The sequence below is a fragment of the Coregonus clupeaformis genome, chromosome 16 (assembly GCF_020615455.1).
Source record: "Coregonus clupeaformis isolate EN_2021a chromosome 16, ASM2061545v1, whole genome shotgun sequence".
Lineage (NCBI taxonomy): Eukaryota > Metazoa > Chordata > Actinopteri > Salmoniformes > Salmonidae > Coregonus > Coregonus clupeaformis.
The window spans coordinates 432,261-460,111 of NC_059207.1; the positions used below are offsets into that span (position 1 = coordinate 432,261).

A 27,851-nucleotide genomic window follows, 5' to 3' on the forward strand; every position below is an offset into this window, starting at 1 on the left:
TGGCTAGATAGCTACTTTGATGCATTACCCATGAATCGTTACAAACCTTTGCTCTTCCAGCTTCTAGTTTCCTCTGTCGTTCATCTTCGTCCATGTCTTGGTTGAAACACAACCATTAAAAGTTAAGGACAAATGTCCTGAAGTCGCTGATTATTCCACTAAAACCTTTCACTTTCTCGTGCCTCGGCTGCAAAATCTTTGGAACAACTGTCAATATGAAATTCAATATGGCCGCCATGGCGTTTTAGCACCGCCCTTATCAAGTTTCCTCCGCTAATATGGCCAATCAACACACTCGGAGCGAATTTTCCAGCCAATGGAATTCATGCTCTCTAACTGTTTACATTCACTGTAAAAACTCCCTCCCACAGTCCCTGACTGACAAGCTGCAAACCAATCAGAGGACTGAATGGTGAAGCTAAACTTTGATTGATAGGAGAATTAGCCAATACATGTAGAGAGTTACAAAAATAGTGTCCACCCATACACCTCTATTTAAAAAAATGTGTGCTTGTATTTGACTGGCTCCATTAAGCTTTTTAAACAGACTACTCCACATATGCAAACGGCGCACTAAATGCCCGGGGGAAATTAGTTAACCAGTAGCAGCATAGCTTTGTGTGTCCCAGGCTCAACTGTTAACTGAGGTATCTTGACTACGGATTTAGTCCACTAACTACATATTAGAGCTCTTCATGTGTCCACCCGAACCCGAATACCCGAGACCAGGACCGGGTCCAAAATTCAAACTTGTGCAGGTTGGGTCCTGTTTAGTTGCATTTACACAGGCATCACAATTCTGATATTTTTCCCTCTAATCTTTTCAGTCAGATCTTTTTCAGAGCTGATCTGATTTACTGGGGGAGGGGTGGTCCAAAATAGGGAGGGTTGTCAAACTTTTTTTTTTGCTTCGCGGAGGGTTGTGTGTTTTTTTTATTGGGGACAGGGGAGGGTAGTGCGTTTTTTCACTGGTTTACATTTGCTCTTCTGCTCATATTTTCCCTATAAACAATGGTTAGACTTACTGGGCGGCAGGTAGCTTAGTGGTTAAGAGTGTTGTGCCAGTAACCGAAAGGTCGCTGGTTCTAATCCCCGAGCAGACTAGGTGAAAAATATGTCGATGTGCCCTTGAGCAAGGCACTTAACCCTAATTGTTCCTGTAAGTCACTCTGGATAAGAGCGTCTGCTAAATGACTAAAAATGTTTTAAAAAGTAAAAATATTACCCTAATAAAGTTTAGAAATGTTTGTGAAGGTTTGGAATGGTGTGGCTATTATTAAGCTTTAGCTACTTTAGGCCTATGATATGACGGCAGTGCGCCCCAGCGCTCCAACTGAGTCCGACAGTTGAACTTGAGGTGAGGAAGACTGTTTCAGGCCTACCAGAGTTACTCCTGTAATCTAACAATATAATGCTTATCTTTATACAAAATATTCTGATAAAACATTTATGAATTAGCTTCCTTCTGTATGGCTATATCTGTATTGCAGACGCAGTAGCCATCTGTCATAAAGAAATGCATGTCGGTGTCGTAGCATGCCACTGGCATTTCTCTATCTCTATTTCTTCGGGGTTAGGCCTAAGCTTCTCTTCTTTTATATAGGCTATATATATTTATTAAAATGTTAATATCATACAGTGGACACCTAAGCCAATAGGCCTATGCATGCAATGCCCTGATACAGGTAGTGGTCACATCTCTGACAGCTGAACCTTGAGGTGGACAACTATTGTTTTAGGAAAGGGGGGGTGCTCAGACTGGCCTCTACCTGGAGCCTCCAAATTACTAAGTTCGCCCCTGGGTCCGGGTCCAACTTTTTGGACAGGAGAAGACCTCCACTACATATCCTTCCAATAAAGACTCAATTTATAAATTTTCAGCCCAGAGCTTCTCATTCCAGACCCTATTTGGGTGCCAATCTGGTATGATGAAATGACCACCCAAGTTTATACCAATTTCTAACTTTCTGTGTGTTGACTGCATATATTACTTTCAATTCTTATCCCAAACAATTTCACTGACTATTACTTTTACATTTCTTTAATTGTCTTATTGGGTTGTTGTTCAAGAGAAATACACTGTTTGTGTAGGCTCAGATGGTCAACAGTAACCCAGGATTAAGACCAAAACCAGGAACGGTAACCAAGCAGTAGGCGTGGCTTGGTTGGCATAAACAGGTGTGTCGCTTAGTAACCAGGTAAGTGGTCTCAGTTTAGCGTAGAGACTGAGAGCTGATCGATAGGTGTGTGACATATTTCTAAAGAGCTACAGGTAAATTGTGTGTGTGTGTGTGTGTGTGTGTGTGTGGGGGGTTGTATAGCGGCGACCCTCAGTCACTTATTGCCGTATGTGTGTGTGTGGCCTACTTCACAGTGTGGAGAATTCAGTACTCTCAGAATGACTGATCCCATGCTTGACCAGATGACCCGACTCAAACTCAAGCTGCTGGAGAAGGTCATTGATTATTTGATTTATTTAGTTTTTAAAGGTTGGGATATCAAATAATAATCTGATCGTTTACTTTGACAGACAGAAATGTCATGTTTTTAACTTATGAGTGTAACAAAGTGTAGTAAAAGAGGCAATCTTTTGGAATGTTGTGAGTTTTGGCTGCACATGGCCTCTTGTTGGTTAACGTGCTGACTACTCCCCTCCTGACTGTCTTCATGTCCACAGAGACTGGAGAATGAGAGGGACAACATGGCATGTCCACAGAGACTGGAGAATGAGAGGGACAACATGGACGGCAGAGCAGAGTCCGTCCTATCCCCCAGTAAGACTACAAAATGTTTGAAAAGAAAGCTTGTAATGAAATGTTGAAGTACAAGCAAACCCTGATTGTTCGTTTGTGTGTGAGTTTGTGTTGTCTGATGTTATTTTATTCCTAATTCTGATTGGCCAGGGAGTTTTGATGGACAGGTGGATGCGCTGCACAGCATGCTTAGACGAAAAAAGGACCTGCTGCAAAGACTGAGGGTATGACATCATTATTATTAAGTTATTTATCACCATCACCATTATCATCATCATCAAACTCACATGATGACTTTATCTGTGTGTGTGTTGCCTGCAGGAGCAGCACATGTTGGAGGACCTGAGCAGACCTCACACCTGGGGTGGGACAGGGAGACGATACCGCCCAGACCTCCTCCCTCCTCCTGCCCCTCTGCCTCCTCCTCCGGCCCCCATCCATATCTACCAGCCTGCCCCTGCACCCCCTGCTCCACCCCCTCCCGCCCCGCCACAGCCCCCACGCATCATCCAGCAAATGGTGAGACAAAAATCCTTCTCTTTCTCTCCCTCTGTCTTCCTCTCTTTCTCTCCCTCTGCTTTTTCTCTCTCTCTATTACACACAGACAGCTGATACTATTTCTCTCTTGGTCTGTAGTTGCCCCAGCAGCCTACTACCTTCATACAGCAGTTACCACAGCAACAGCCCCTCATACAACAGATACCCCCTCCTCAGCCCTACCCTGCACCACGGTCTAGCAGCATCAAAGAAGGTAAACACACACACAAATGCGGCTACTTGTGTGTGTGTGTGTGTGTGTGCATAATGTTCATTTTCATGTATGTGTGTGTGTTAGACATGGTGGAGCTGATGTTGATGCAGAATGCTCAGATGCATCAGATCGTTATGCACAACATGATGCTGAAAGCAATACCTCCCATGGCCCTGTCACCACCTAACCCAGGACAAGTCAGTATCACACACACCCACATCATTTGTCACCCACATACCCAAGATCATGCCTTTTTGGATTTGTTATTTTATTTATTACTTTTTTATCTTGATGTTGTCCTCATCCAGGATGTTGTTGTGAGGTCAGTGGTCAAACCAAGAGGAAATGCCGTCCACCACCACCACCATTACGGCCCCCAGGCCCAATCGCTCCCTCCCATTGGCTATCCCATGTGGCCCTCGATGATGTCATCACTACCTGAAGGGCAGGGCGGGGCTCATATGCCGTCCGTGCAGCATGTGACCGGCCCCATCACGTTGCCCCCACTCAACATGTATTAGCCAAACCCTAAACAATATTCCCCAACCCCTATCTTGACATATTGTATTGTGTGTGAGGATTTCATATTTCCAAATACATACACATGTATAAAGATGATTGATTGTAAATATAAAATGTAAGCATTGATATTATGTTTGATAAGCATTTTTATGGTATAGCCAAATATGATGGTTGTATGGAGAATTTGCTTCTTGGCACTAGCAACATGTAAATGCAAATGTGTCGGCCTACTATGATTCGTGGTTGCAAAAGAGAATATGCAAAAGATAAAGGTCTGTAAACATGCATCATGACTTGAAAATAAATAAAACAAGATTCGCAAACATGCATCTTAATCGGTTTTATTCTGTATTTAATCCAAAACACAAAACTTCATCTGTCAAACCTTGCATCTTGCCACTGACCCATACCACAAGTAGAAGTTATACTGTATTCTTTCAGCAAAAGCAAAAACATCAGATTAGTTAGGAAATCAAATAATCTCATAATGCAAAACAGTCGCATTCATTGTCTAACCGTCATTTATAAAAGTAATGTATGACATATTAGTAGTCAAATTATCCATAAATTATTTTTTTACTCCCTGAAGTCTGTCTACACAAACACCCTCTGCACGCATATGAAACAAACATGATTATCGTCTAATTAACATGATCAACTCCGGTACAGAGGCAGGATGGGATACAGAGAAAACACTTGGATTTGAAAACACTCTTTCCCATGTAAGGAAAATGGCTAGAGGGTGAGACAGAGTTAAGATGAAGTTAGGAGGTATGGAGGAACAGAGAGGTAGAGAGGGAGGAACAGAGAGGTAGAGAGAGAGGGAGGAACAGAGAGGTAGAGAGAGAGGGAGGAACAGAGAGGTAGAGAGAGAGGAAAGAGAGAGAGGGAGGAACAGAGAGGTAGAGAGAGAGGGAGGAACAGAGAGGTAGAGAGAGAGGGAGGAACAGAGAGGTAGAGAGAGAGGGAGGAACAGAGAGGTAGAGAGAGAGGGAGGAACAGAGAGGTAGAGAGAGAGAGGGAGGAACAGAGAGGTAGAGAGAGAGGGAGGAACAGAGGTAGAGAGAGAGGGAGGAACAGAGAGGTAGAGAGAGAGGGAGGAACAGAGAGGTAGAGATAGAGAGGGAGGAACAGAGAGGTAGAGAGAGAGGGAGGAACAGAGAGGTAGAGAGAGAGGGAGGAACAGAGAGGCAGAGCTAGAGCGAGAGGAACAGAGAGGTAGAGATAGAGAAATGAGGTAGGGAGGACTATTCTGGACTGAGCTGAATTGTGGCTCGTCCATGTTAAGGCATGGATATAACTGACTCTTATTAGAAATATAGGTATATATATTACCTATAATATACTGGTTCATATATATATATACACACCTCTGTAGTGTGTACCAATGCAAACTAGTCAGCAGATACTGTAAATGCATACCAATATATATATATATATGTAATACACCCAGTACTATGAGTGGAAATACTTGTTCCTATTGGATCTCATCTAGAGGGGAGAAGGGATCCAGAGGTACAGTGACAGAGATGGAAGGAGAGTCAGAGACAGCAGCTTGTAACACTGAGTACACAGAGGTCTGTATAGTGAACCAGTAAGTCATCCCACCACCAGACCTACAATGGCAGTAGATAGCAGATCTATGGGGGTCATGCTGTGTGAACACATTATCCAAAAATGTTGGCACACAAACAGATGTCCAGAAGATTGCTCATTATGTTGAGCGACGCCACAGTGAGAAAGTCTGTGTGTGTGTGTACATGTGTACTGTATGTGTGTAAGGGGGGGCTATCTGAACACCCCCACGTTGATTGACAAGGCCACCTCTGGCTTCCTGGCCTTGATGGGCCCCATCTTCTTCTCTGGTCCCGCCCCTTGGTTGGTCTCAACTTCAGCCCTAGCACCCTGCCCTCTACAGGAGGAAAGAGGAAATAGTATTAATGTAAAATGCATACATTTACTTAAGTATTTATTTATAATAACTTTGTAACTATAAATACACTTTTTTGTAAAGCTAATGTCATACACGAAAAGCAGTGTCAACACTGTGACCTGAGTCTCATTGCATCTTGTAAGAAGCCCCACCCTTTCCTGCGTTGCTCCTTCTCCTCCCTCAACCTCTGCTCATCCTGTTGGGTGCTAAAGTCCCGGTTATTGTCAATCAACAGGTTCTGTCCAATCAGAAAACACCATGTTACTGTCCAAGTATTATCCAATCAGAAAGCCGTGTCACATTCAATAAGCAAGTTCTGTCCAATTAAAGCAGAGCAGGCTGGAAAGCAACCAATACGATGAACCACAGAGGTGCGTTTGTTACCTTGACACCGATGATGTCACCGTCTTTAAGGTGGAAAGGTGCTCCAAGCAGAGACTCCGCCTTTTTCTTCTTCTTCCGTTTGGACACCTGCTGGCTCTGTGTGCACGCATCATCAACAAGCGCCAGGAATAATCATAAAAGAAACCATAGGAGTGTGACAACAAAGCATCAGGCTTACATTTTGCTAAGTGTCATCCTCCCTCCAATCCTCCACATCTCTTACCCAGTTGGAGAAAGTCTCCCAGGTGTGTGTGTGTGGCTGGTGCTTGGCCAGTAGCAGGGAGTCAGGAGAGACGCCGTATGTTGAGGCCAGGGCAGAGCGTAGCGATCTGGGGGAAGGGTCTCGAGAAGCATCCCAGACCAGGTCCTCTGGAGGGTAGTAACTCCTCTCCCCAGGCACCCCCATCTGGACACGCAGCAACACCTCCTTAGGACTGGGGGAGGGGGGAAACAGGGCAATACGATGGAGGGAGAGGAAGAAAAGAGCAGGGGAGGGATAACAACACATCCAGAAATCATGTTTCTGGTATCTGCTTAACTGACCAATGACAGTAGAATAACCCCAGGCTTACCCAAGATCCTCTTCTCTCAGTAGCTGCTGCACACAAAGCTCCACCCCACTGCTAAACTTCAACTTCCTGTGAACAGATACTTGTTGTTGAGAAAAAGAAAGGGAGGAGAGGAGATAGACAGGAGTGAGAGGGAGGAGAGAGGGAGGAGAGGAGATAGACAGGAGTGAGAGGGAGGAGAGGAGATAGGGAGGAGAGGAGATAGACAGGAGTGAGAGGGAGGAGAGGAGATAGACAGGAGTGAGAGGGAGGAGAGGAGATAGACAGGAGTGAGAGGGAGGAGAGGAGATAGACAGGAGTGAGAGGGAGGAGAGGAGATAGACAGGAGTGAGAGGGAGGAGAGGAGATAGACAGGAGTGAGAGGGAGGAGAGGAGATAGACAGGAGTGAGAGGGAGGAGAGGAGATAGACAGGAGTGAGAGGGAGGAGAGGAGATAGACAGGAGTGAGAGGGAGGAGAGGAGATAGACAGGAGTGAGAGGGAGGAGAGGAGATAGACAGGAGTGAGAGGGAGGAGAGGAGATAGACAGGAGTGAGAGGGAGGAGAGGAGATAGACAGGAGTGAGAGGGAGGAGAGGAGATAGACAGGAGTGAGAGGGAGGAGAGGAGATAGACAGGAGTGAGAGGGAGGAGAGGAGATAGACAGGAGTGAGAGGGAGGAGAGGAGATAGACAGGAGTGAGAGGGAGGAGAGGAGATAGACAGGAGTGAGAGGGAGGAGAGAGAGGAGATAGACAGGAGTGAGAGGGAGGAGAGGAGATAGACAGGAGTGAGAGGGAGGAGAGGAGATAGACAGGAGTGAGAGGGAGGAGAGGAGATAGACAGGAGTGAGAGGGAGGAGTGTGTGTGTACCTGAGTGTGTGTTGTTGTCCTCTGAGGATACCGGTCAGTCTCTGTCCCTCCAGCTGCCACACGCGCAGAAAAGCAGGAGTGGGCACACACACACACTGCAGCGACGGCAGGGTCAGCACCTAACACACAGACAGAGTATGAACACAAACACAGCATGGACATACACACGCTAGAAGGAGCAGTATCAACACACACACACACTACCTGAGTCTTCAGCTCTTCCAGTGTAGCCTCCTCTGAGATCTCCACCTGTCCCACAGTCCTCAGCTCCGCCATGGCCCCGACCCACTAAACACACACAACATTTTAACCAGTGGACTTAGTTTCATACCTAGTTTCATACCGTGTGTGTATGTGTGGCTCACCTGCAGTCATGACCTCCAACCGCTGACCCTCCTTGGACCCCTCGGCCGTGCCGTTGACCTCTGTTTCCATGGAGACCACAGGGTTGGCGCTCGGCTCCACATACAGCCAGACTGACAGCTTCAGAAAACCCTGAGAAAGAGAGAGGGGGTACGTGAGAGAGGGAATAAGTGTCTGTAGATCGGGGTTGTAAGAGAACAAGAAGTGGACAGGAAGTTGAGTGTACCTTGGGAGGAAGTCGTCCCTCAGTAATCACCAGAGAGTCTCCATGACTCATCTTCAGCTCAGAGAGAGACGCCTCCTGTGGAAGAAACAAGAGAGAGATTGTGGCAGTTCGTGAAAAAGAGAGCGGAAAATGTATTCCACTTCTTGATTTCGCTTAAGCAATCATTTATTAGAACCCAGGGATTATCATGAGAATAACACCCGACTATGGGCTGTTCTTAGGCCCGACGCGAAGCGGAGGGCCGAGGAAACAGCCCTTAGGAGGGTGTTATTCACGATAATCCCCGGGTTCGAGTGCCCTTATTGCTTTAACAAAACAATTGCCAGCATATAAAACAAAGATTAACAACCTGTTTTCATAAAATATATATATTTTAATGAGTACATTTGTTTTATTTCACCCTTCCACCAGACAATATAGTCCGGGCAAAAGCCAGTCATTAGTTCTGAGATTCTGAAGTTGCTAGCCAAGCGGGCTGGTCGTCTATTCTATTGGCATGGTTGTCAGCCAAGCGGACTGGTCGTCCGTTCTAAGCAAAACACTTTTTGCTATGCAAGTTGGCTTCTTCTCCTTTGCCAACTAGTCAACTAAAGCGAACACACAATCAAGTCAAGCAGCTGAACTGACAGCAAACTATGTGCATTTTAGTTTGTTTTACCTTTATTTTTATTGTAATTTCTTTGGATATATCCATTGTCACTGAGTCTCCTCCAGACACGTTCATTCTCTATGGCACTGTGGAGATCGCAAAAAAAACCTGCAACATTGTTGCACAGGTCGGAGAGGCAGGCAACAGGGTTTAGGCAAACCCCAACTGTTGCAAACCAAATGCTAAGATGGAAGCATGGGGAAACAATGTCTAGACACTTTTTTTCCCAGGGGAGATAAAGTTTATGAATTGCCTGGCTGGGAGGAGCATTGATCATTCAAATGAAACTGTTAACAGGATTACCTGGTGATTGTCGTGAACAACTCCCTGTATCAACCAATCAGCTTCCACACAACCCATTTTATAATTCTGGTACTGACCTCGTCCATTAAAGCCTCTCCCACCTCCTCACACCAGTCCAGCCTCCTTAGATGCCAACCGGCCCCTGTACACACAACACACACACCATTAACACACACCATTAATACAAATGCACACACAGGAGAAGGGACACACTTTATAATCCAACAGTTTTACCTTCAAGTCCTGCTGACTCCAACATTTTCTTGAGACACTGCAATAGAATGTATAGATAGGATTAGCACTCATTAGCAGAGATGAAGACACAGAGACACTGTCTGACTGACAGACAGACAGACACAGGCAGGCAGACCGACCAAACGATACGCAGTCAGTCCCCACCTGTTTAACTGTGCTGGACTGCTCTACAATGATTTCCCCCTCCAAGCCAGAGGCGGGTGCTGTCCCCACACTGAAGTACAGGAACAGCTGTGTGTCTTTGGGGGCCGTTCCAAGACAGAGGGACAGGGAGGTCATCAGCCTGATCCCAGCGTCACGAACACTCAGCTCCTCACACACTGTGGGAGGCAACACACACACGACAGGGCTTGACATTCAGGTAAATTTGCCAGTGGCACACCGGGCCAGTGCCAACTGAAAGCTACTGGCCCGAATAAATAAAAAAGTACTGTCCCGGGCCAAGATCTCACAGGAAAGCGGATGATGTGTACATCATTTTAATATCAGGTGATTTTATCTTTAATTTGCAGACTGAGCAAGCTAGCCTATAATAACCTACCCTCCATATACAAATAGTTACATTTTAACTTGACAACATCACATTTAATGGAGGGAAAAAATAAAACATTTGTGCAATCTCATAAAAGGGTGTTATTGTTAGCGATTTTGAACAGTCAGCAGGCTACAGTTGTTGGGCCCTATAAAATCTGTTTTATCTTTAGCTAAATTCAGCGTTCCCGGTTTAGTTTGTCCAGGTTTCCGAGTTCTCAGATTTTCACTATCAAAATCACCTTTTTTTAAAATAGAAAAACACTTAAAAAATTGGATGTTCTAAGTCCACAACAATACTTAAACCATATCGGGAGACTACTTGAGGTCTGGGAAAAATCTAATGTTTTGGGGGGTGGGGGAAGGGTGCAGTTGCCCTTGAATTCAATTGCTCACCTTGCAAGAGACCATTGTGTTTGGCTAGCGGTGTAGGCCTACTGTAAAATGTAGCCTACAGCATACAATGTAGCCTACAATATACATGTGATGGCAGAGTTTGCAAAACAAATGCCCATCCTATTGATACAAATCTTGTTGATAAAATTCTGCCAGGTAGGCCTACTGTGGAGTCAACATTTCATTGGGAAGGTTTTAAAGGAAAGCCTTTAGAAATGTTCATTCAAACAGAGCATGATGACTAAATTGTGCATTGCAAAGATTTAACCAAGACTTCAGACCAAACTTTTTAAATACCTGTTTTACATACCCATTCTTGCCTTAGCATTTACTGGTAGATATTATTAGTTGAAACGTCTTTCCTACATACCCTACCAGAAACCCTATTGCTGTCGTTCTTCTGTGAGCTGCTCCATGCGACAACCAGTGGAGAGCTGCTCACTCTTGCTGCCCGACAGATGAACTAGTCTGTGTGTGTGTGATAATCTACATAACAAACTACTGTAACAGCTTCGGGAATTTGTCCGTTTTTTCAGCAATTATAAATAGCATTATTACAAAAAGAAATTCACTGGGCCACAAAAGGGCCACTGACGTGGATGATTGACTGGCCCGGAGGGTTTCCAAAACCTCCCGGACCAGCGGGCAGCCCTGTATGTCGTGCCCTGCATGAATACATACACACAATTAGCACGAAGCAAGAGTTGCATGTTTTTTTCATGTGTGTGCGTCATTAGGGGTTCCAGTACCTGGGGGCAGGAGTTTCCCTGTACGGTCCACCTGCCTCAGACAGCATGCCCCACCTGGACAGAGATACACACACCAGGGAAGACACAACACACACATCTACAATAATAATAATGGCTGTATTAGGAGTGGTTATAACAGTATCTGACCTATAGCTGATGCTATTAGGAGTGGTAATAATAACAGTATCTGACCTATAGCTGATGTTATTAGGAGTGGTAATAATAACAGTATCTGACCTATAGCTGATGCTATTAGGAGTGGTAATAATAACAGTATCTGACCTATAGCTGATGCTATTAGGAGTGGTAATAATAACAGTATCTGACCTATAGCTGATGCTATTAGGAGTGGTAATAATAACAGTATCTGACCTATAGCTGATGCTATTAGGAGTGGTAATAATAACAGTATCTGACCTATAGCTGATGCTATTAGGAGTGGTAATAATAACAGTATCTGACCTATAGCTGATGCTATTAGGAGTGGTAATAATAACAGTATCTGACCTATAGCTGATGCTATTAGGAGTGGTAATAATAACAGTATCTGACCTATAGCTGATGCTATTAGGAGTGGTAATAATAACAGTATCTGACCTATAGCTGATGCTATTAGGAGTGGTAATAATAACAGTATCTGACCTATAGCTGATGCTATTAGGAGTGGTAATAATAACAGTATCTGACCTATAGCTGATGCTATTAGGAGTGGTAATAATAACAGTATCTGACCTACTAGCTGATGCTATTAGGAGTGGTAATAATAACAGTATCTGACCTATAGCTGATGCTATTAGGAGTGGTAATAATAACAGTATCTGACCTGCTAGCTGATGCTATTAGGAGTGGTAATAATAACAGTATCTGACCTATAGCTGATGCTATTAGGAGTGGTAATAATAACAGTATCTGACCTGCTAGCTGATGCTATTAGGAGTGGTAATAATAACAGTATCTGACCTGCTAGCTGATGCTATTAGGAGTGGTAATAATAACAGTATCTGACCTATAGCTGATGCTATTAGGAGTGGTAATAATAACAGTATCTGACCTGCTAGCTGATGCTATTAGGAGTGGTAATAATAACAGTATCTGACCTGCTAGCTGATGCTATTAGGAGTGGTAATAATAACAGTATCTGACCTGCTAGCTGATGCTATTAGGAGTGGTAATAATAACAGTATCTGACCTGCTAGCTGATGCTATTAGGAGTGGTAATAATAACAGTATCTGACCTATAGCTGATGCTATTAGGAGTGGTAATAATAACAGTATCTGACCTGCTAGCTGATGCTATTAGGAGTGGTAATAATAACAGTATCTGACCTATAGCTGATGCTATTAGGAGTGGTAATAATAACAGTATCTGACCTATAGCTGATGCTATTAGGAGTGGTAATAATAACAGTATCTGACCTATAGCTGATGCTATTAGGAGTGGTAATAATAACAGTATCTGACCTATAGCTGATGCTATTAGGAGTGGTAATAATAACAGTATCTGACCTATAGCTGATGCTATTAGGAGTGGTAATAATAACAGTATCTGACCTATAGCTGATGCTATTAGGAGTGGTAATAATAACAGTATCTGACCTATAGCTGATGCTATTAGGGAGTGGTAATAATAACAGTATCTGACCTATAGCTGATGCTATTAGGAGTGGTAATAATAACAGTATCTGACCTGCTAGCTGATGCTATTAGGAGTGGTAATAATAACAGTATCTGACCTGCTAGCTGATGCTATTAGGAGTGGTAATAATAACAGTATCTGACCTGCTAGCTGATGCTATTAGGAGTGGTAATAATAACAGTATCTGACCTATAGCTGATGCTATTAGGAGTGGTAATAATAACAGTATCTGACCTACTAGCTGATGCTATTAGGAGTGGTAATAATAACAGTATCTGACCTATAGCTGATGCTATTAGGAGTGGTAATAATAACAGTATCTGACCTGCTAGCTGATGCTATTAGGAGTGGTAATAATAACAGTATCTGACCTACTAGCTGATGCTATTAGGAGTGGTAATAATAACAGTATCTGACCTATAGCTGATGCTATTAGGAGTGGTAATAATAACAGTATCTGACCTGCTAGCTGATGCTATTAGGAGTGGTAATAATAACAGTATCTGACCTGCTAGCTGATGCTATTAGGAGTGGTAATAATAACAGTATCTGACCTGCTAGCTGATGCTATTAGGAGTGGTAATAATAACAGTATCTGACCTACTAGCTGATGCTATTAGGAGTGGTAATAATAACAGTATCTGACCTATAGCTGATGCTATTAGGAGTGGTAATAATAACAGTATCTGACCTGCTAGCTGATGCTATTAGGAGTGGTAATAATAACAGTATCTGACCTGCTAGCTGATGCTATTAGGAGTGGTAATAATAACAGTATCTGACCTATAGCTGATGCTATTAGGAGTGGTAATAATAACAGTATCTGACCTGCTAGCTGATGCTATTAGGAGTGGTAATAATAACAGTATCTGACCTATAGCTGATGCTATTAGGAGTGGTAATAATAACAGTATCTGACCTGCTAGCTGATGCTATTAGGAGTGGTAATAATAACAGTATCTGACCTGCTAGCTGATGCTATTAGGAGTGGTAATAATAACAGTATCTGACCTGCTAGCTGATGCTATTAGGAGTGGTAATAATAACAGTATCTGACCTATAGCTGATGCTATTAGGAGTGGTAATAATAACAGTATCTGACCTGCTAGCTGATGCTATTAGGAGTGGTAATAATAACAGTATCTGACCTGCTAGCTGATGCTATTAGGAGTGGTAATAATAACAGTATCTGACCTGCTAGCTGATGCTATTAGGAGTGGTAATAATAACAGTATCTGACCTATAGCTGATGCTATTAGGAGTGGTAATAATAACAGTATCTGACCTGCTAGCTGATGCTATTAGGAGTGGTAATAATAACAGTATCTGACCTATAGCTGATGCTATTAGGAGTGGTAATAATAACAGTATCTGACCTATAGCTGATGCTATTAGGAGTGGTAATAATAACAGTATCTGACCTACTAGCTGATGCTATTAGGAGTGGTAATAATAACAGTATCTGACCTATAGCTGATGCTATTAGGAGTGGTAATAATAACAGTATCTGACCTATAGCTGATGCTATTAGGAGTGGTAATAATAACAGTATCTGACCTATAGCTGATGCTATTAGGAGTGGTAATAATAACAGTATCTGACCTATAGCTGATGCTATTAGGAGTGGTAATAATAACAGTATCTGACCTATAGCTGATGCTATTAGGAGTGGTAATAATAACAGTATCTGACCTATAGCTGATGCTATTAGGAGTGGTAATAATAACAGTATCTGACCTGCTAGCTGATGCTATTAGGAGTGGTAATAATAACAGTATCTGACCTGCTAGCTGATGCTATTAGGAGTGGTAATAATAACAGTATCTGACCTGCTAGCTGATGCTATTAGGAGTGGTAATAATAACAGTATCTGACCTGCTAGCTGATGCTATTAGGAGTGGTAATAATAACAGTATCTGACCTACTAGCTGATGCTATTAGGAGTGGTAATAATAACAGTATCTGACCTATAGCTGATGCTATTAGGAGTGGTAATAATAACAGTATCTGACCTATAGCTGATGCTATTAGGAGTGGTAATAATAACAGTATCTGACCTATAGCTGATGCTATTAGGAGTGGTAATAATAACAGTATCTGACCTACTAGCTGATGCTATTAGGAGTGGTAATAATAACAGTATCTGACCTACTAGCTGATGCTATTAGGAGTGGTAATAATAACAGTATCTGACCTGCTAGCTGATGCTATTAGGAGTGGTAATAATAACAGTATCTGACCTGCTAGCTGATGCTATTAGGAGTGGTAATAATAACAGTATCTGACCTATAGCTGATGCTATTAGGAGTGGTAATAATAACAGTATCTGACCTATAGCTGATGCTATTAGGAGTGGTAATAATAACAGTATCTGACCTGCTAGCTGATGCTATTAGGAGTGGTAATAATAACAGTATCTGACCTGCTAGCTGATGCTATTAGGAGTGGTAATAATAACAGTATCTGACCTATAGCTGATGCTATTAGGAGTGGTAATAATAACAGTATCTGACCTACTAGCTGATGCTATTAGGAGTGGTAATAATAACAGTATCTGACCTATAGCTGATGCTATTAGGAGTGGTAATAATAACAGTATCTGACCTATAGCTGATGCTATTAGGAGTGGTAATAATAACAGTATCTGACCTGCTAGCTGATGCTATTAGGAGTGGTAATAATAACAGTATCTGACCTATAGCTGATGCTATTAGGAGTGGTAATAATAACAGTATCTGACCTATAGCTGATGCTATTAGGAGTGGTAATAATAACAGTATCTGACCTATAGCTGATGCTATTAGGAGTGGTAATAATAACAGTATCTGACCTACTAGCTGATGCTATTAGGAGTGGTAATAATAACAGTATCTGACCTATAGCTGATGCTATTAGGAGTGGTAATAATAACAGTATCTGACCTATAGCTGATGCTATTAGGAGTGGTAATAATAACAGTATCTGACCTATAGCTGATGCTATTAGGAGTGGTAATAATAACAGTATCTGACCTATAGCTGATGCTATTAGGAGTGGTAATAATAACAGTATCTGACCTACTAGCTGATGCTATTAGGAGTGGTAATAATAACAGTATCTGACCTGCTAGCTGATGCTATTAGGAGTGGTAATAATAACAGTATCTGACCTATAGCTGATGCTATTAGGAGTGGTAATAATAACAGTATCTGACCTATAGCTGATGCTATTAGGAGTGGTAATAATAACAGTATCTGACCTATAGCTGATGCTATTAGGAGTGGTAATAATAACAGTATCTGACCTACTAGCTGATGCTATTAGGAGTGGTAATAATAACAGTATCTGACCTGTAGCTGATGCTATTAGGAGTGGTAATAATAACAGTATCTGACCTATAGCTGATGCTATTAGGAGTGGTAATAATAACAGTATCTGACCTATAGCTGATGCTATTAGGAGTGGTAATAATAACAGTATCTGACCTATAGCTGATGCTATTAGGAGTGGTAATAATAACAGTATCTGACCTATAGCTGATGCTATTAGGAGTGGTAATAATAACAGTATCTGACCTACTAGCTGATGCTATTAGGAGTGGTAATAATAACAGTATCTGACCTATAGCTGATGCTATTAGGAGTGGTAATAATAACAGTATCTGACCTATAGCTGATGCTATTAGGAGTGGTAATAATAACAGTATCTGACCTGCTAGCTGATGCTATTAGGAGTGGTAATAATAACAGTATCTGACCTATAGCTGATGCTATTAGGAGTGGTAATAATAACAGTATCTGACCTATAGCTGATGCTATTAGGAGTGGTAATAATAACAGTATCTGACCTATAGCTGATGCTATTAGGAGTGGTAATAATAACAGTATCTGACCTGCTAGCTGATGCTATTAGGAGTGGTAATAATAACAGTATCTGACCTGCTAGCTGATGCTATTAGGAGTGGTAATAATAACAGTATCTGACCTATAGCTGATGCTATTAGGAGTGGTAATAATAACAGTATCTGACCTATAGCTGATGCTATTAGGAGTGGTAATAATAACAGTATCTGACCTATAGCTGATGCTATTAGGAGTGGTAATAATAACAGTATCTGACCTACTAGCTGATGCTATTAGGAGTGGTAATAATAACAGTATCTGACCTATAGCTGATGCTATTAGGAGTGGTAATAATAACAGTATCTGACCTATAGCTGATGCTATTAGGAGTGGTAATAATAACAGTATCTGACCTATAGCTGATGCTATTAGGAGTGGTAATAATAACAGTATCTGACCTATAGCTGATGCTATTAGGAGTGGTAATAATAACAGTATCTGACCTATAGCTGATGCTATTAGGAGTGGTAATAATAACAGTATCTGACCTGCTAGCTGATGCTATTAGGAGTGGTAATAATAACAGTATCTGACCTATAGCTGATGCTATTAGGAGTGGTAATAATAACAGTATCTGACCTATAGCTGATGCTATTAGGAGTGGTAATAATAACAGTATCTGACCTGCTAGCTGATGCTATTAGGAGTGGTAATAATAACAGTATCTGACCTGCTAGCTGATGCTATTAGGAGTGGTAATAATAACAGTATCTGACCTATAGCTGATGCTATTAGGAGTGGTAATAATAACAGTATCTGACCTATAGCTGATGCTATTAGGAGTGGTAATAATAACAGTATCTGACCTATAGCTGATGCTATTAGGAGTGGTAATAATAACAGTATCTGACCTATAGCTGATGCTATTAGGAGTGGTAATAATAACAGTATCTGACCTGCTAGCTGATGCTATTAGGAGTGGTAATAATAACAGTATCTGACCTGCTAGCTGATGCTATTAGGAGTGGTAATAATAACAGTATCTGACCTATAGCTGATGCTATTAGGAGTGGTAATAATAACAGTATCTGACCTATAGCTGATGCTATTAGGAGTGGTAATAATAACAGTATCTGACCTATAGCTGATGCTATTAGGAGTGGTAATAATAACAGTATCTGACCTATAGCTGATGCTATTAGGAGTGGTAATAATAACAGTATCTGACCTATAGCTGATGCTATTAGGAGTGGTAATAATAACAGTATCTGACCTATAGCTGATGCTATTAGGAGTGGTAATAATAACAGTATCTGACCTATAGCTGATGCTATTAGGAGTGGTAATAATAACAGTATCTGACCTATAGCTGATGCTATTAGGAGTGGTAATAATAACAGTATCTGACCTATAGCTGATGCTATTAGGAGTGGTAATAATAACAGTATCTGACCTACTAGCTGATGCTATTAGGAGTGGTAATAATAACAGTATCTGACCTATAGCTGATGCTATTAGGAGTGGTAATAATAACAGTATCTGACCTATAGCTGATGCTATTAGGAGTGGTAATAATAACAGTATCTGACCTATAGCTGATGCTATTAGGAGTGGTAATAATAACAGTATCTGACCTATAGCTGATGCTATTAGGAGTGGTAATAATAACAGTATCTGACCTATAGCTGATGCTATTAGGAGTGGTAATAATAACAGTATCTGACCTATAGCTGATGCTATTAGGAGTGGTAATAATAACAGTATCTGACCTATAGCTGATGCTATTAGGAGTGGTAATAATAACAGTATCTGACCTATAGCTGATGCTATTAGGAGTGGTAATAATAACAGTATCTGACCTATAGCTGATGCTATTAGGAGTGGTAATAATAACAGTATCTGACCTATAGCTGATGCTATTAGGAGTGGTAATAATAACAGTATCTGACCTATAGCTGATGCTATTAGGAGTGGTAATAATAACAGTATCTGACCTATAGCTGATGCTATTAGGAGTGGTAATAATAACAGTATCTGACCTATAGCTGATGCTATTAGGAGTGGTAATAATAACAGTATCTGACCTACTAGCTGATGCTATTAGGAGTGGTAATAATAACAGTATCTGACCTATAGCTGATGCTATTAGGAGTGGTAATAATAACAGTATCTGACCTATAGCTGATGCTATTAGGAGTGGTAATAATAACAGTATCTGACCTATAGCTGATGCTATTAGGAGTGGTAATAATAACAGTATCTGACCTATAGCTGATGCTATTAGGAGTGGTAATAATAACAGTATCTGACCTATAGCTGATGCTATTAGGAGTGGTAATAATAACAGTATCTGACCTATAGCTGATGCTATTAGGAGTGGTAATAATAACAGTATCTGACCTATAGCTGATGCTATTAGGAGTGGTAATAATAACAGTATCTGACCTATAGCTGATGCTATTAGGAGTGGTAATAATAACAGTATCTGACCTATAGCTGATGCTATTAGGAGTGGTAATAATAACAGTATCTGACCTATAGCTGATGCTATTAGGAGTGGTAATAATAACAGTATCTGACCTATAGCTGATGCTATTAGGAGTGGTAATAATAACAGTATCTGACCTATAGCTGATGCTATTAGGAGTGGTAATAATAACAGTATCTGACCTATAGCTGATGCTATTAGGAGTGGTAATAATAACAGTATCTGACCTATAGCTGATGCTATTAGGAGTGGTAATAATAACAGTATCTGACCTATAGCTGATGCTATTAGGAGTGGTAATAATAACAGTATCTGACCTATAGCTGATGCTATTAGGAGTGGTAATAATAACAGTATCTGACCTACTAGCTGATGCTATTAGGAGTGGTAATAATAACAGTATCTGACCTATAGCTGATGCTATTAGGAGTGGTAATAATAACAGTATCTGACCTATAGCTGATGCTATTAGGAGTGGTAATAATAACAGTATCTGACCTACTAGCTGATGCTATTAGGAGTGGTAATAATAACAGTATCTGACCTATAGCTGATGCTATTAGGAGTGGTAATAATAACAGTATCTGACCTATAGCTGATGCTATTAGGAGTGGTAATAATAACAGTATCTGACCTACTAGCTGATGCTATTAGGAGTGGTAATAATAACAGTATCTGACCTATAGCTGATGCTATTAGGAGTGGTAATAATAACAGTATCTGACCTATAGCTGATGCTATTAGGAGTGGTAATAATAACAGTATCTGACCTATAGCTGATGCTATTAGGAGTGGTAATAATAACAGTATCTGACCTACTAGCTGATGCTATTAGGAGTGGTAATAATAACAGTATCTGACCTATAGCTGATGCTATTAGGAGTGGTAATAATAACAGTATCTGACCTATAGCTGATGCTATTAGGAGTGGTAATAATAACAGTATCTGACCTGTAGCTGATGCTATTAGGAGTGGTAATAATAACAGTATCTGACCTATAGCTGATGCTATTAGGAGTGGTAATAATAACAGTATCTGACCTACTAGCTGATGCTATTAGGAGTGGTAATAATAACAGTATCTGACCTATAGCTGATGCTATTAGGAGTGGTAATAATAACAGTATCTGACCTATAGCTGATGCTATTAGGAGTGGTAATAATAACAGTATCTGACCTATAGCTGATGCTATTAGGAGTGGTAATAATAACAGTATCTGACCTATAGCTGATGCTATTAGGAGTGGTAATAATAACAGTATCTGACCTATAGCTGATGCTATTAGGAGTGGTAATAATAACAGTATCTGACCTATAGCTGATGCTATTAGGAGTGGTAATAATAACAGTATCTGACCTATAGCTGATGCTATTAGGAGTGGTAATAATAACAGTATCTGACCTATAGCTGATGCTATTAGGAGTGGTAATAATAACAGTATCTGACCTACTAGCTGATGCTATTAGGAGTGGTAATAATAACAGTATCTGACCTATAGCTGATGCTATTAGGAGTGGTAATAATAACAGTATCTGACCTATAGCTGATGCTATTAGGAGTGGTAATAATAACAGTATCTGACCTATAGCTGATGCTATTAGGAGTGGTAATAATAACAGTATCTGACCTATAGCTGATGCTATTAGGAGTGGTAATAATAACAGTATCTGACCTACTAGCTGATGCTATTAGGAGTGGTAATAATAACAGTATCTGACCTATAGCTGATGCTATTAGGAGTGGTAATAATAACAGTATCTGACCTATAGCTGATGCTATTAGGAGTGGTAATAATAACAGTATCTGACCTATAGCTGATGCTATTAGGAGTGGTAATAATAACAGTATCTGACCTACTAGCTGATGCTATTAGGAGTGGTAATAATAACAGTATCTGACCTATAGCTGATGCTATTAGGAGTGGTAATAATAACAGTATCTGACCTATAGCTGATGCTATTAGGAGTGGTAATAATAACAGTATCTGACCTATAGCTGATGCTATTAGGAGTGGTAATAATAACAGTATCTGACCTATAGCTGATGCTATTAGGAGTGGTAATAATAACAGTATCTGACCTATAGCTGATGCTATTAGGAGTGGTAATAATAACAGTATCTGACCTATAGCTGATGCTATTAGGAGTGGTAATAATAACAGTATCTGACCTATAGCTGATGCTATTAGGAGTGGTAATAATAACAGTATCTGACCTATAGCTGATGCTATTAGGAGTGGTAATAATAACAGTATCTGACCTATAGCTGATGCTATTAGGAGTGGTAATAATAACAGTATCTGACCTATAGCTGATGCTATTAGGAGTGGTAATAATAACAGTATCTGACCTATAGCTGATGCTATTAGGAGTGGTAATAATAACAGTATCTGACCTATAGCTGATGCTATTAGGAGTGGTAATAATAACAGTATCTGACCTATAGCTGATGCTATTAGGAGTGGTAATAATAACAGTATCTGACCTATAGCTGATGCTATTAGGAGTGGTAATAATAACAGTATCTGACCTATAGCTGATGCTATTAGGAGTGGTAATAATAACAGTATCTGACCTATAGCTGATGCTATTAGGAGTGGTAATAATAACAGTATCTGACCTATAGCTGATGCTATTAGGAGTGGTAATAATAACAGTATCTGACCTATAGCTGATGCTATTAGGAGTGGTAATAATAACAGTATCTGACCTATAGCTGATGCTATTAGGAGTGGTAATAATAACAGTATCTGACCTATAGCTGATGCTATTAGGAGTGGTAATAATAACAGTATCTGACCTATAGCTGATGCTATTAGGAGTGGTAATAATAACAGTATCTGACCTATAGCTGATGCTATTAGGAGTGGTAATAATAACAGTATCTGACCTATAGCTGATGCTATTAGGAGTGGTAATAATAACAGTATCTGACCTATAGCTGATGCTATTAGGAGTGGTAATAATAACAGTATCTGACCTATAGCTGATGCTATTAGGAGTGGTAATAATAACAGTATCTGACCTATAGCTGATGCTATTAGGAGTGGTAATAATAACAGTATCTGACCTACTAGCTGATGCTATTAGGAGTGGTAATAATAACAGTATCTGACCTATAGCTGATGCTATTAGGAGTGGTAATAATAACAGTATCTGACCTATAGCTGATGCTATTAGGAGTGGTAATAATAACAGTATCTGACCTACTAGCTGATGCTATTAGGAGTGGTAATAATAACAGTATCTGACCTATAGCTGATGCTATTAGGAGTGGTAATAATAACAGTATCTGACCTATAGCTGATGCTATTAGGAGTGGTAATAATAACAGTATCTGACCTATAGCTGATGCTATTAGGAGTGGTAATAATAACAGTATCTGACCTATAGCTGATGCTATTAGGAGTGGTAATAATAACAGTATCTGACCTATAGCTGATGCTATTAGGAGTGGTAATAATAACAGTATCTGACCTATAGCTGATGCTATTAGGAGTGGTAATAATAACAGTATCTGACCTATAGCTGATGCTATTAGGAGTGGTAATAATAACAGTATCTGACCTATAGCTGATGCTATTAGGAGTGGTAATAATAACAGTATCTGACCTATAGCTGATGCTATTAGGAGTGGTAATAATAACAGTATCTGACCTATAGCTGATGCTATTAGGAGTGGTAATAATAACAGTATCTGACCTATAGCTGATGCTATTAGGAGTGGTAATAATAACAGTATCTGACCTACTAGCTGATGCTATTAGGAGTGGTAATAATAACAGTATCTGACCTATAGCTGATGCTATTAGGAGTGGTAATAATAACAGTATCTGACCTATAGCTGATGCTATTAGGAGTGGTAATAATAACAGTATCTGACCTATAGCTGATGCTATTAGGAGTGGTAATAATAACAGTATCTGACCTATAGCTGATGCTATTAGGAGTGGTAATAATAACAGTATCTGACCTATAGCTGATGCTATTAGGAGTGGTAATAATAACAGTATCTGACCTATAGCTGATGCTATTAGGAGTGGTAATAATAACAGTATCTGACCTATAGCTGATGCTATTAGGAGTGGTAATAATAACAGTATCTGACCTATAGCTGATGCTATTAGGAGTGGTAATAATAACAGTATCTGACCTATAGCTGATGCTATTAGGAGTGGTAATAATAACAGTATCTGACCTATAGCTGATGCTATTAGGAGTGGTAATAATAACAGTATCTGACCTATAGCTGATGCTATTAGGAGTGGTAATAATAACAGTATCTGACCTACTAGCTGATGCTATTAGGAGTGGTAATAATAACAGTATCTGACCTATAGCTGATGCTATTAGGAGTGGTAATAATAACAGTATCTGACCTATAGCTGATGCTATTAGGAGTGGTAATAATAACAGTATCTGACCTATAGCTGATGCTATTAGGAGTGGTAATAATAACAGTATCTGACCTATAGCTGATGCTATTAGGAGTGGTAATAATAACAGTATCTGACCTATAGCTGATGCTATTAGGAGTGGTAATAATAACAGTATCTGACCTATAGCTGATGCTATTAGGAGTGGTAATAATAACAGTATCTGACCTATAGCTGATGCTATTAGGAGTGGTAATAATAACAGTATCTGACCTATAGCTGATGCTATTAGGAGTGGTAATAATAACAGTATCTGACCTATAGCTGATGCTATTAGGAGTGGTAATAATAACAGTATCTGACCTATAGCTGATGCTATTAGGAGTGGTAATAATAACAGTATCTGACCTATAGCTGATGCTATTAGGAGTGGTAATAATAACAGTATCTGACCTATAGCTGATGCTATTAGGAGTGGTAATAATAACAGTATCTGACCTATAGCTGATGCTATTAGGAGTGGTAATAATAACAGTATCTGACCTGCTAGCTGATGCTATTAGGAGTGGTAATAATAACAGTATCTGACCTATAGCTGATGCTATTAGGAGTGGTAATAATAACAGTATCTGACCTATAGCTGATGCTATTAGGAGTGGTAATAATAACAGTATCTGACCTATAGCTGATGCTATTAGGAGTGGTAATAATAACAGTATCTGACCTATAGCTGATGCTATTAGGAGTGGTAATAATAACAGTATCTGACCTATAGCTGATGCTATTAGGAGTGGTAATAATAACAGTATCTGACCTATAGCTGATGCTATTAGGAGTGGTAATAATAACAGTATCTGACCTACTAGCTGATGCTATTAGGAGTGGTAATAATAACAGTATCTGACCTATAGCTGATGCTATTAGGAGTGGTAATAATAACAGTATCTGACCTATAGCTGATGCTATTAGGAGTGGTAATAATAACAGTATCTGACCTATAGCTGATGCTATTAGGAGTGGTAATAATAACAGTATCTGACCTATAGCTGATGCTATTAGGAGTGGTAATAATAACAGTATCTGACCTATAGCTGATGCTATTAGGAGTGGTAATAATAACAGTATCTGACCTATAGCTGATGCTATTAGGAGTGGTAATAATAACAGTATCTGACCTATAGCTGATGCTATTAGGAGTGGTAATAATAACAGTATCTGACCTATAGCTGATGCTATTAGGAGTGGTAATAATAACAGTATCTGACCTATAGCTGATGCTATTAGGAGTGGTAATAATAACAGTATCTGACCTATAGCTGATGCTATTAGGAGTGGTAATAATAACAGTATCTGACCTATAGCTGATGCTATTAGGAGTGGTAATAATAACAGTATCTGACCTATAGCTGATGCTATTAGGAGTGGTAATAATAACAGTATCTGACCTATAGCTGATGCTATTAGGAGTGGTAATAATAACAGTATCTGACCTACTAGCTGATGCTATTAGGAGTGGTAATAATAACAGTATCTGACCTATAGCTGATGCTATTAGGAGTGGTAATAATAACAGTATCTGACCTACTAGCTGATGCTATTAGGAGTGGTAATAATAACAGTATCTGACCTATAGCTGATGCTATTAGGAGTGGTAATAATAACAGTATCTGACCTATAGCTGATGCTATTAGGAGTGGTAATAATAACAGTATCTGACCTATAGCTGATGCTATTAGGAGTGGTAATAATAACAGTATCTGACCTATAGCTGATGCTATTAGGAGTGGTAATAATAACAGTATCTGACCTATAGCTGATGCTATTAGGAGTGGTAATAATAACAGTATCTGACCTATAGCTGATGCTATTAGGAGTGGTAATAATAACAGTATCTGACCTATAGCTGATGCTATTAGGAGTGGTAATAATAACAGTATCTGACCTATAGCTGATGCTATTAGGAGTGGTAATAATAACAGTATCTGACCTACTAGCTGATGCTATTAGGAGTGGTAATAATAACAGTATCTGACCTATAGCTGATGCTATTAGGAGTGGTAATAATAACAGTATCTGACCTATAGCTGATGCTATTAGGAGTGGTAATAATAACAGTATCTGACCTATAGCTGATGCTATTAGGAGTGGTAATAATAACAGTATCTGACCTACTAGCTGATGCTATTAGGAGTGGTAATAATAACAGTATCTGACCTATAGCTGATGCTATTAGGAGTGGTAATAATAACAGTATCTGACCTATAGCTGATGCTATTAGGAGTGGTAATAATAACAGTATCTGACCTATAGCTGATGCTATTAGGAGTGGTAATAATAACAGTATCTGACCTATAGCTGATGCTATTAGGAGTGGTAATAATAACAGTATCTGACCTATAGCTGATGCTATTAGGAGTGGTAATAATAACAGTATCTGACCTATAGCTGATGCTATTAGGAGTGGTAATAATAACAGTATCTGACCTATAGCTGATGCTATTAGGAGTGGTAATAATAACAGTATCTGACCTATAGCTGATGCTATTAGGAGTGGTAATAATAACAGTATCTGACCTATAGCTGATGCTATTAGGAGTGGTAATAATAACAGTATCTGACCTATAGCTGATGCTATTAGGAGTGGTAATAATAACAGTATCTGACCTATAGCTGATGCTATTAGGAGTGGTAATAATAACAGTATCTGACCTATAGCTGATGCTATTAGGAGTGGTAATAATAACAGTATCTGACCTATAGCTGATGCTATTAGGAGTGGTAATAATAACAGTATCTGACCTATAGCTGATGCTATTAGGAGTGGTAATAATAACAGTATCTGACCTATAGCTGATGCTATTAGGAGTGGTAATAATAACAGTATCTGACCTATAGCTGATGCTATTAGGAGTGGTAATAATAACAGTATCTGACCTATAGCTGATGCTATTAGGAGTGGTAATAATAACAGTATCTGACCTATAGCTGATGCTATTAGGAGTGGTAATAATAACAGTATCTGACCTATAGCTGATGCTATTAGGAGTGGTAATAATAACAGTATCTGACCTATAGCTGATGCTATTAGGAGTGGTAATAATAACAGTATCTGACCTATAGCTGATGCTATTAGGAGTGGTAATAATAACAGTATCTGACCTATAGCTGATGCTATTAGGAGTGGTAATAATAACAGTATCTGACCTATAGCTGATGCTATTAGGAGTGGTAATAATAACAGTATCTGACCTATAGCTGATGCTATTAGGAGTGGTAATAATAACAGTATCTGACCTATAGCTGATGCTATTAGGAGTGGTAATAATAACAGTATCTGACCTATAGCTGATGCTATTAGGAGTGGTAATAATAACAGTATCTGACCTATAGCTGATGCTATTAGGAGTGGTAATAATAACAGTATCTGACCTATAGCTGATGCTATTAGGAGTGGTAATAATAACAGTATCTGACCTATAGCTGATGCTATTAGGAGTGGTAATAATAACAGTATCTGACCTGCTATAGCTGATGCTATTAGGAGTGGTAATAATAACAGTATCTGACCTATAGCTGATGCTATTAGGAGTGGTAATAATAACAGTATCTGACCTATAGCTGATGCTATTAGGAGTGGTAATAATAACAGTATCTGACCTATAGCTGATGCTATTAGGAGTGGTAATAATAACAGTATCTGACCTATAGCTGATGCTATTAGGAGTGGTAATAATAACAGTATCTGACCTATAGCTGATGCTATTAGGAGTGGTAATAATAACAGTATCTGACCTATAGCTGATGCTATTAGGAGTGGTAATAATAACAGTATCTGACCTATAGCTGATGCTATTAGGAGTGGTAATAATAACAGTATCTGACCTATAGCTGATGCTATTAGGAGTGGTAATAATAACAGTATCTGACCTATAGCTGATGCTATTAGGAGTGGTAATAATAACAGTATCTGACCTATAGCTGATGCTATTAGGAGTGGTAATAATAACAGTATCTGACCTATAGCTGATGCTATTAGGAGTGGTAATAATAACAGTATCTGACCTATAGCTGATGCTATTAGGAGTGGTAATAATAACAGTATCTGACCTATAGCTGATGCTATTAGGAGTGGTAATAATAACAGTATCTGACCTATAGCTGATGCTATTAGGAGTGGTAATAATAACAGTATCTGACCTATAGCTGATGCTATTAGGAGTGGTAATAATAACAGTATCTGACCTATAGCTGATGCTATTAGGAGTGGTAATAATAACAGTATCTGACCTATAGCTGA

The 27,851-nt window shown here is 39.9% G+C and overlaps 2 protein-coding genes across 6 annotated transcripts in view; one reads left to right on the forward strand and one right to left on the reverse strand.

Moving 5' to 3' along the window:
- Positions 1–560: 560 nt before the first annotated feature.
- Positions 561–4,354, forward strand: zgc:112416 (uncharacterized protein LOC550509 homolog). Of its 5 annotated transcripts, none has more exons than XM_045225828.1 (8): positions 561–758; positions 2,375–2,455; positions 2,678–2,774; positions 2,904–2,977; positions 3,075–3,272; positions 3,390–3,504; positions 3,589–3,701; positions 3,813–4,354. In XM_045225828.1, exons 1-8 carry the CDS (start codon positions 696–698, stop codon positions 4,023–4,025), a joined length of 954 nt encoding a protein of 317 aa, XP_045081763.1. In that variant the 5' UTR covers positions 561–695; the 3' UTR covers positions 4,026–4,354. The 5 variants fall into 5 exon arrangements, with proteins under 5 accessions (XP_045081763.1, XP_045081764.1, XP_045081766.1 ...); XM_045225831.1 differs by lacking the exon at positions 561–758 and adding an exon at positions 1,694–2,272; XM_045225832.1 differs by lacking the exon at positions 561–758 and adding an exon at positions 1,694–2,198.
- Positions 4,355–5,195: 841 nt separating this feature from the next.
- The window catches only part of usp40 (ubiquitin specific peptidase 40), a 52,067-nt gene continuing 29,411 nt past the window's right edge, over positions 5,196–27,851 (reverse strand). The window contains exons 19-31 of the mRNA XM_045225825.1: positions 11,234–11,287; positions 9,702–9,877; positions 9,537–9,573; positions 9,380–9,444; positions 8,351–8,425; positions 8,127–8,256; positions 7,966–8,045; positions 7,762–7,880; positions 6,916–6,981; positions 6,567–6,777; positions 6,344–6,439; positions 6,112–6,197; positions 5,196–5,938 (exon numbers count right to left, since the gene is read on the reverse strand). Coding sequence (XP_045081760.1) covers positions 5,815–5,938; positions 6,112–6,197; positions 6,344–6,439; positions 6,567–6,777; positions 6,916–6,981; positions 7,762–7,880; positions 7,966–8,045; positions 8,127–8,256; positions 8,351–8,425; positions 9,380–9,444; positions 9,537–9,573; positions 9,702–9,877; positions 11,234–11,287 — 1,319 coding nt within the window. The 3' untranslated portion in view covers positions 5,196–5,814. The remainder of the gene's footprint in view (positions 5,939–6,111; positions 6,198–6,343; positions 6,440–6,566; positions 6,778–6,915; positions 6,982–7,761; positions 7,881–7,965; positions 8,046–8,126; positions 8,257–8,350; positions 8,426–9,379; positions 9,445–9,536; positions 9,574–9,701; positions 9,878–11,233; positions 11,288–27,851) is intronic.

Coding starts and splice junctions, on each gene's coding strand:
- zgc:112416 (XM_045225828.1), top strand. CDS start 696: ATGTGTCCACCCGAACCCGAATACCCGAGACCAGGACCGGGTCCAAAA. Junction 759..2,374: donor CAAAATTCAAACTTGTGCAG/GTTGGGTCCTGT, acceptor CCTACTTCACAG/TGTGGAGAATTCAGTACTCT. Junction 2,978..3,074: donor ACCTGCTGCAAAGACTGAGG/GTATGACATCAT, acceptor TGTTGCCTGCAG/GAGCAGCACATGTTGGAGGA.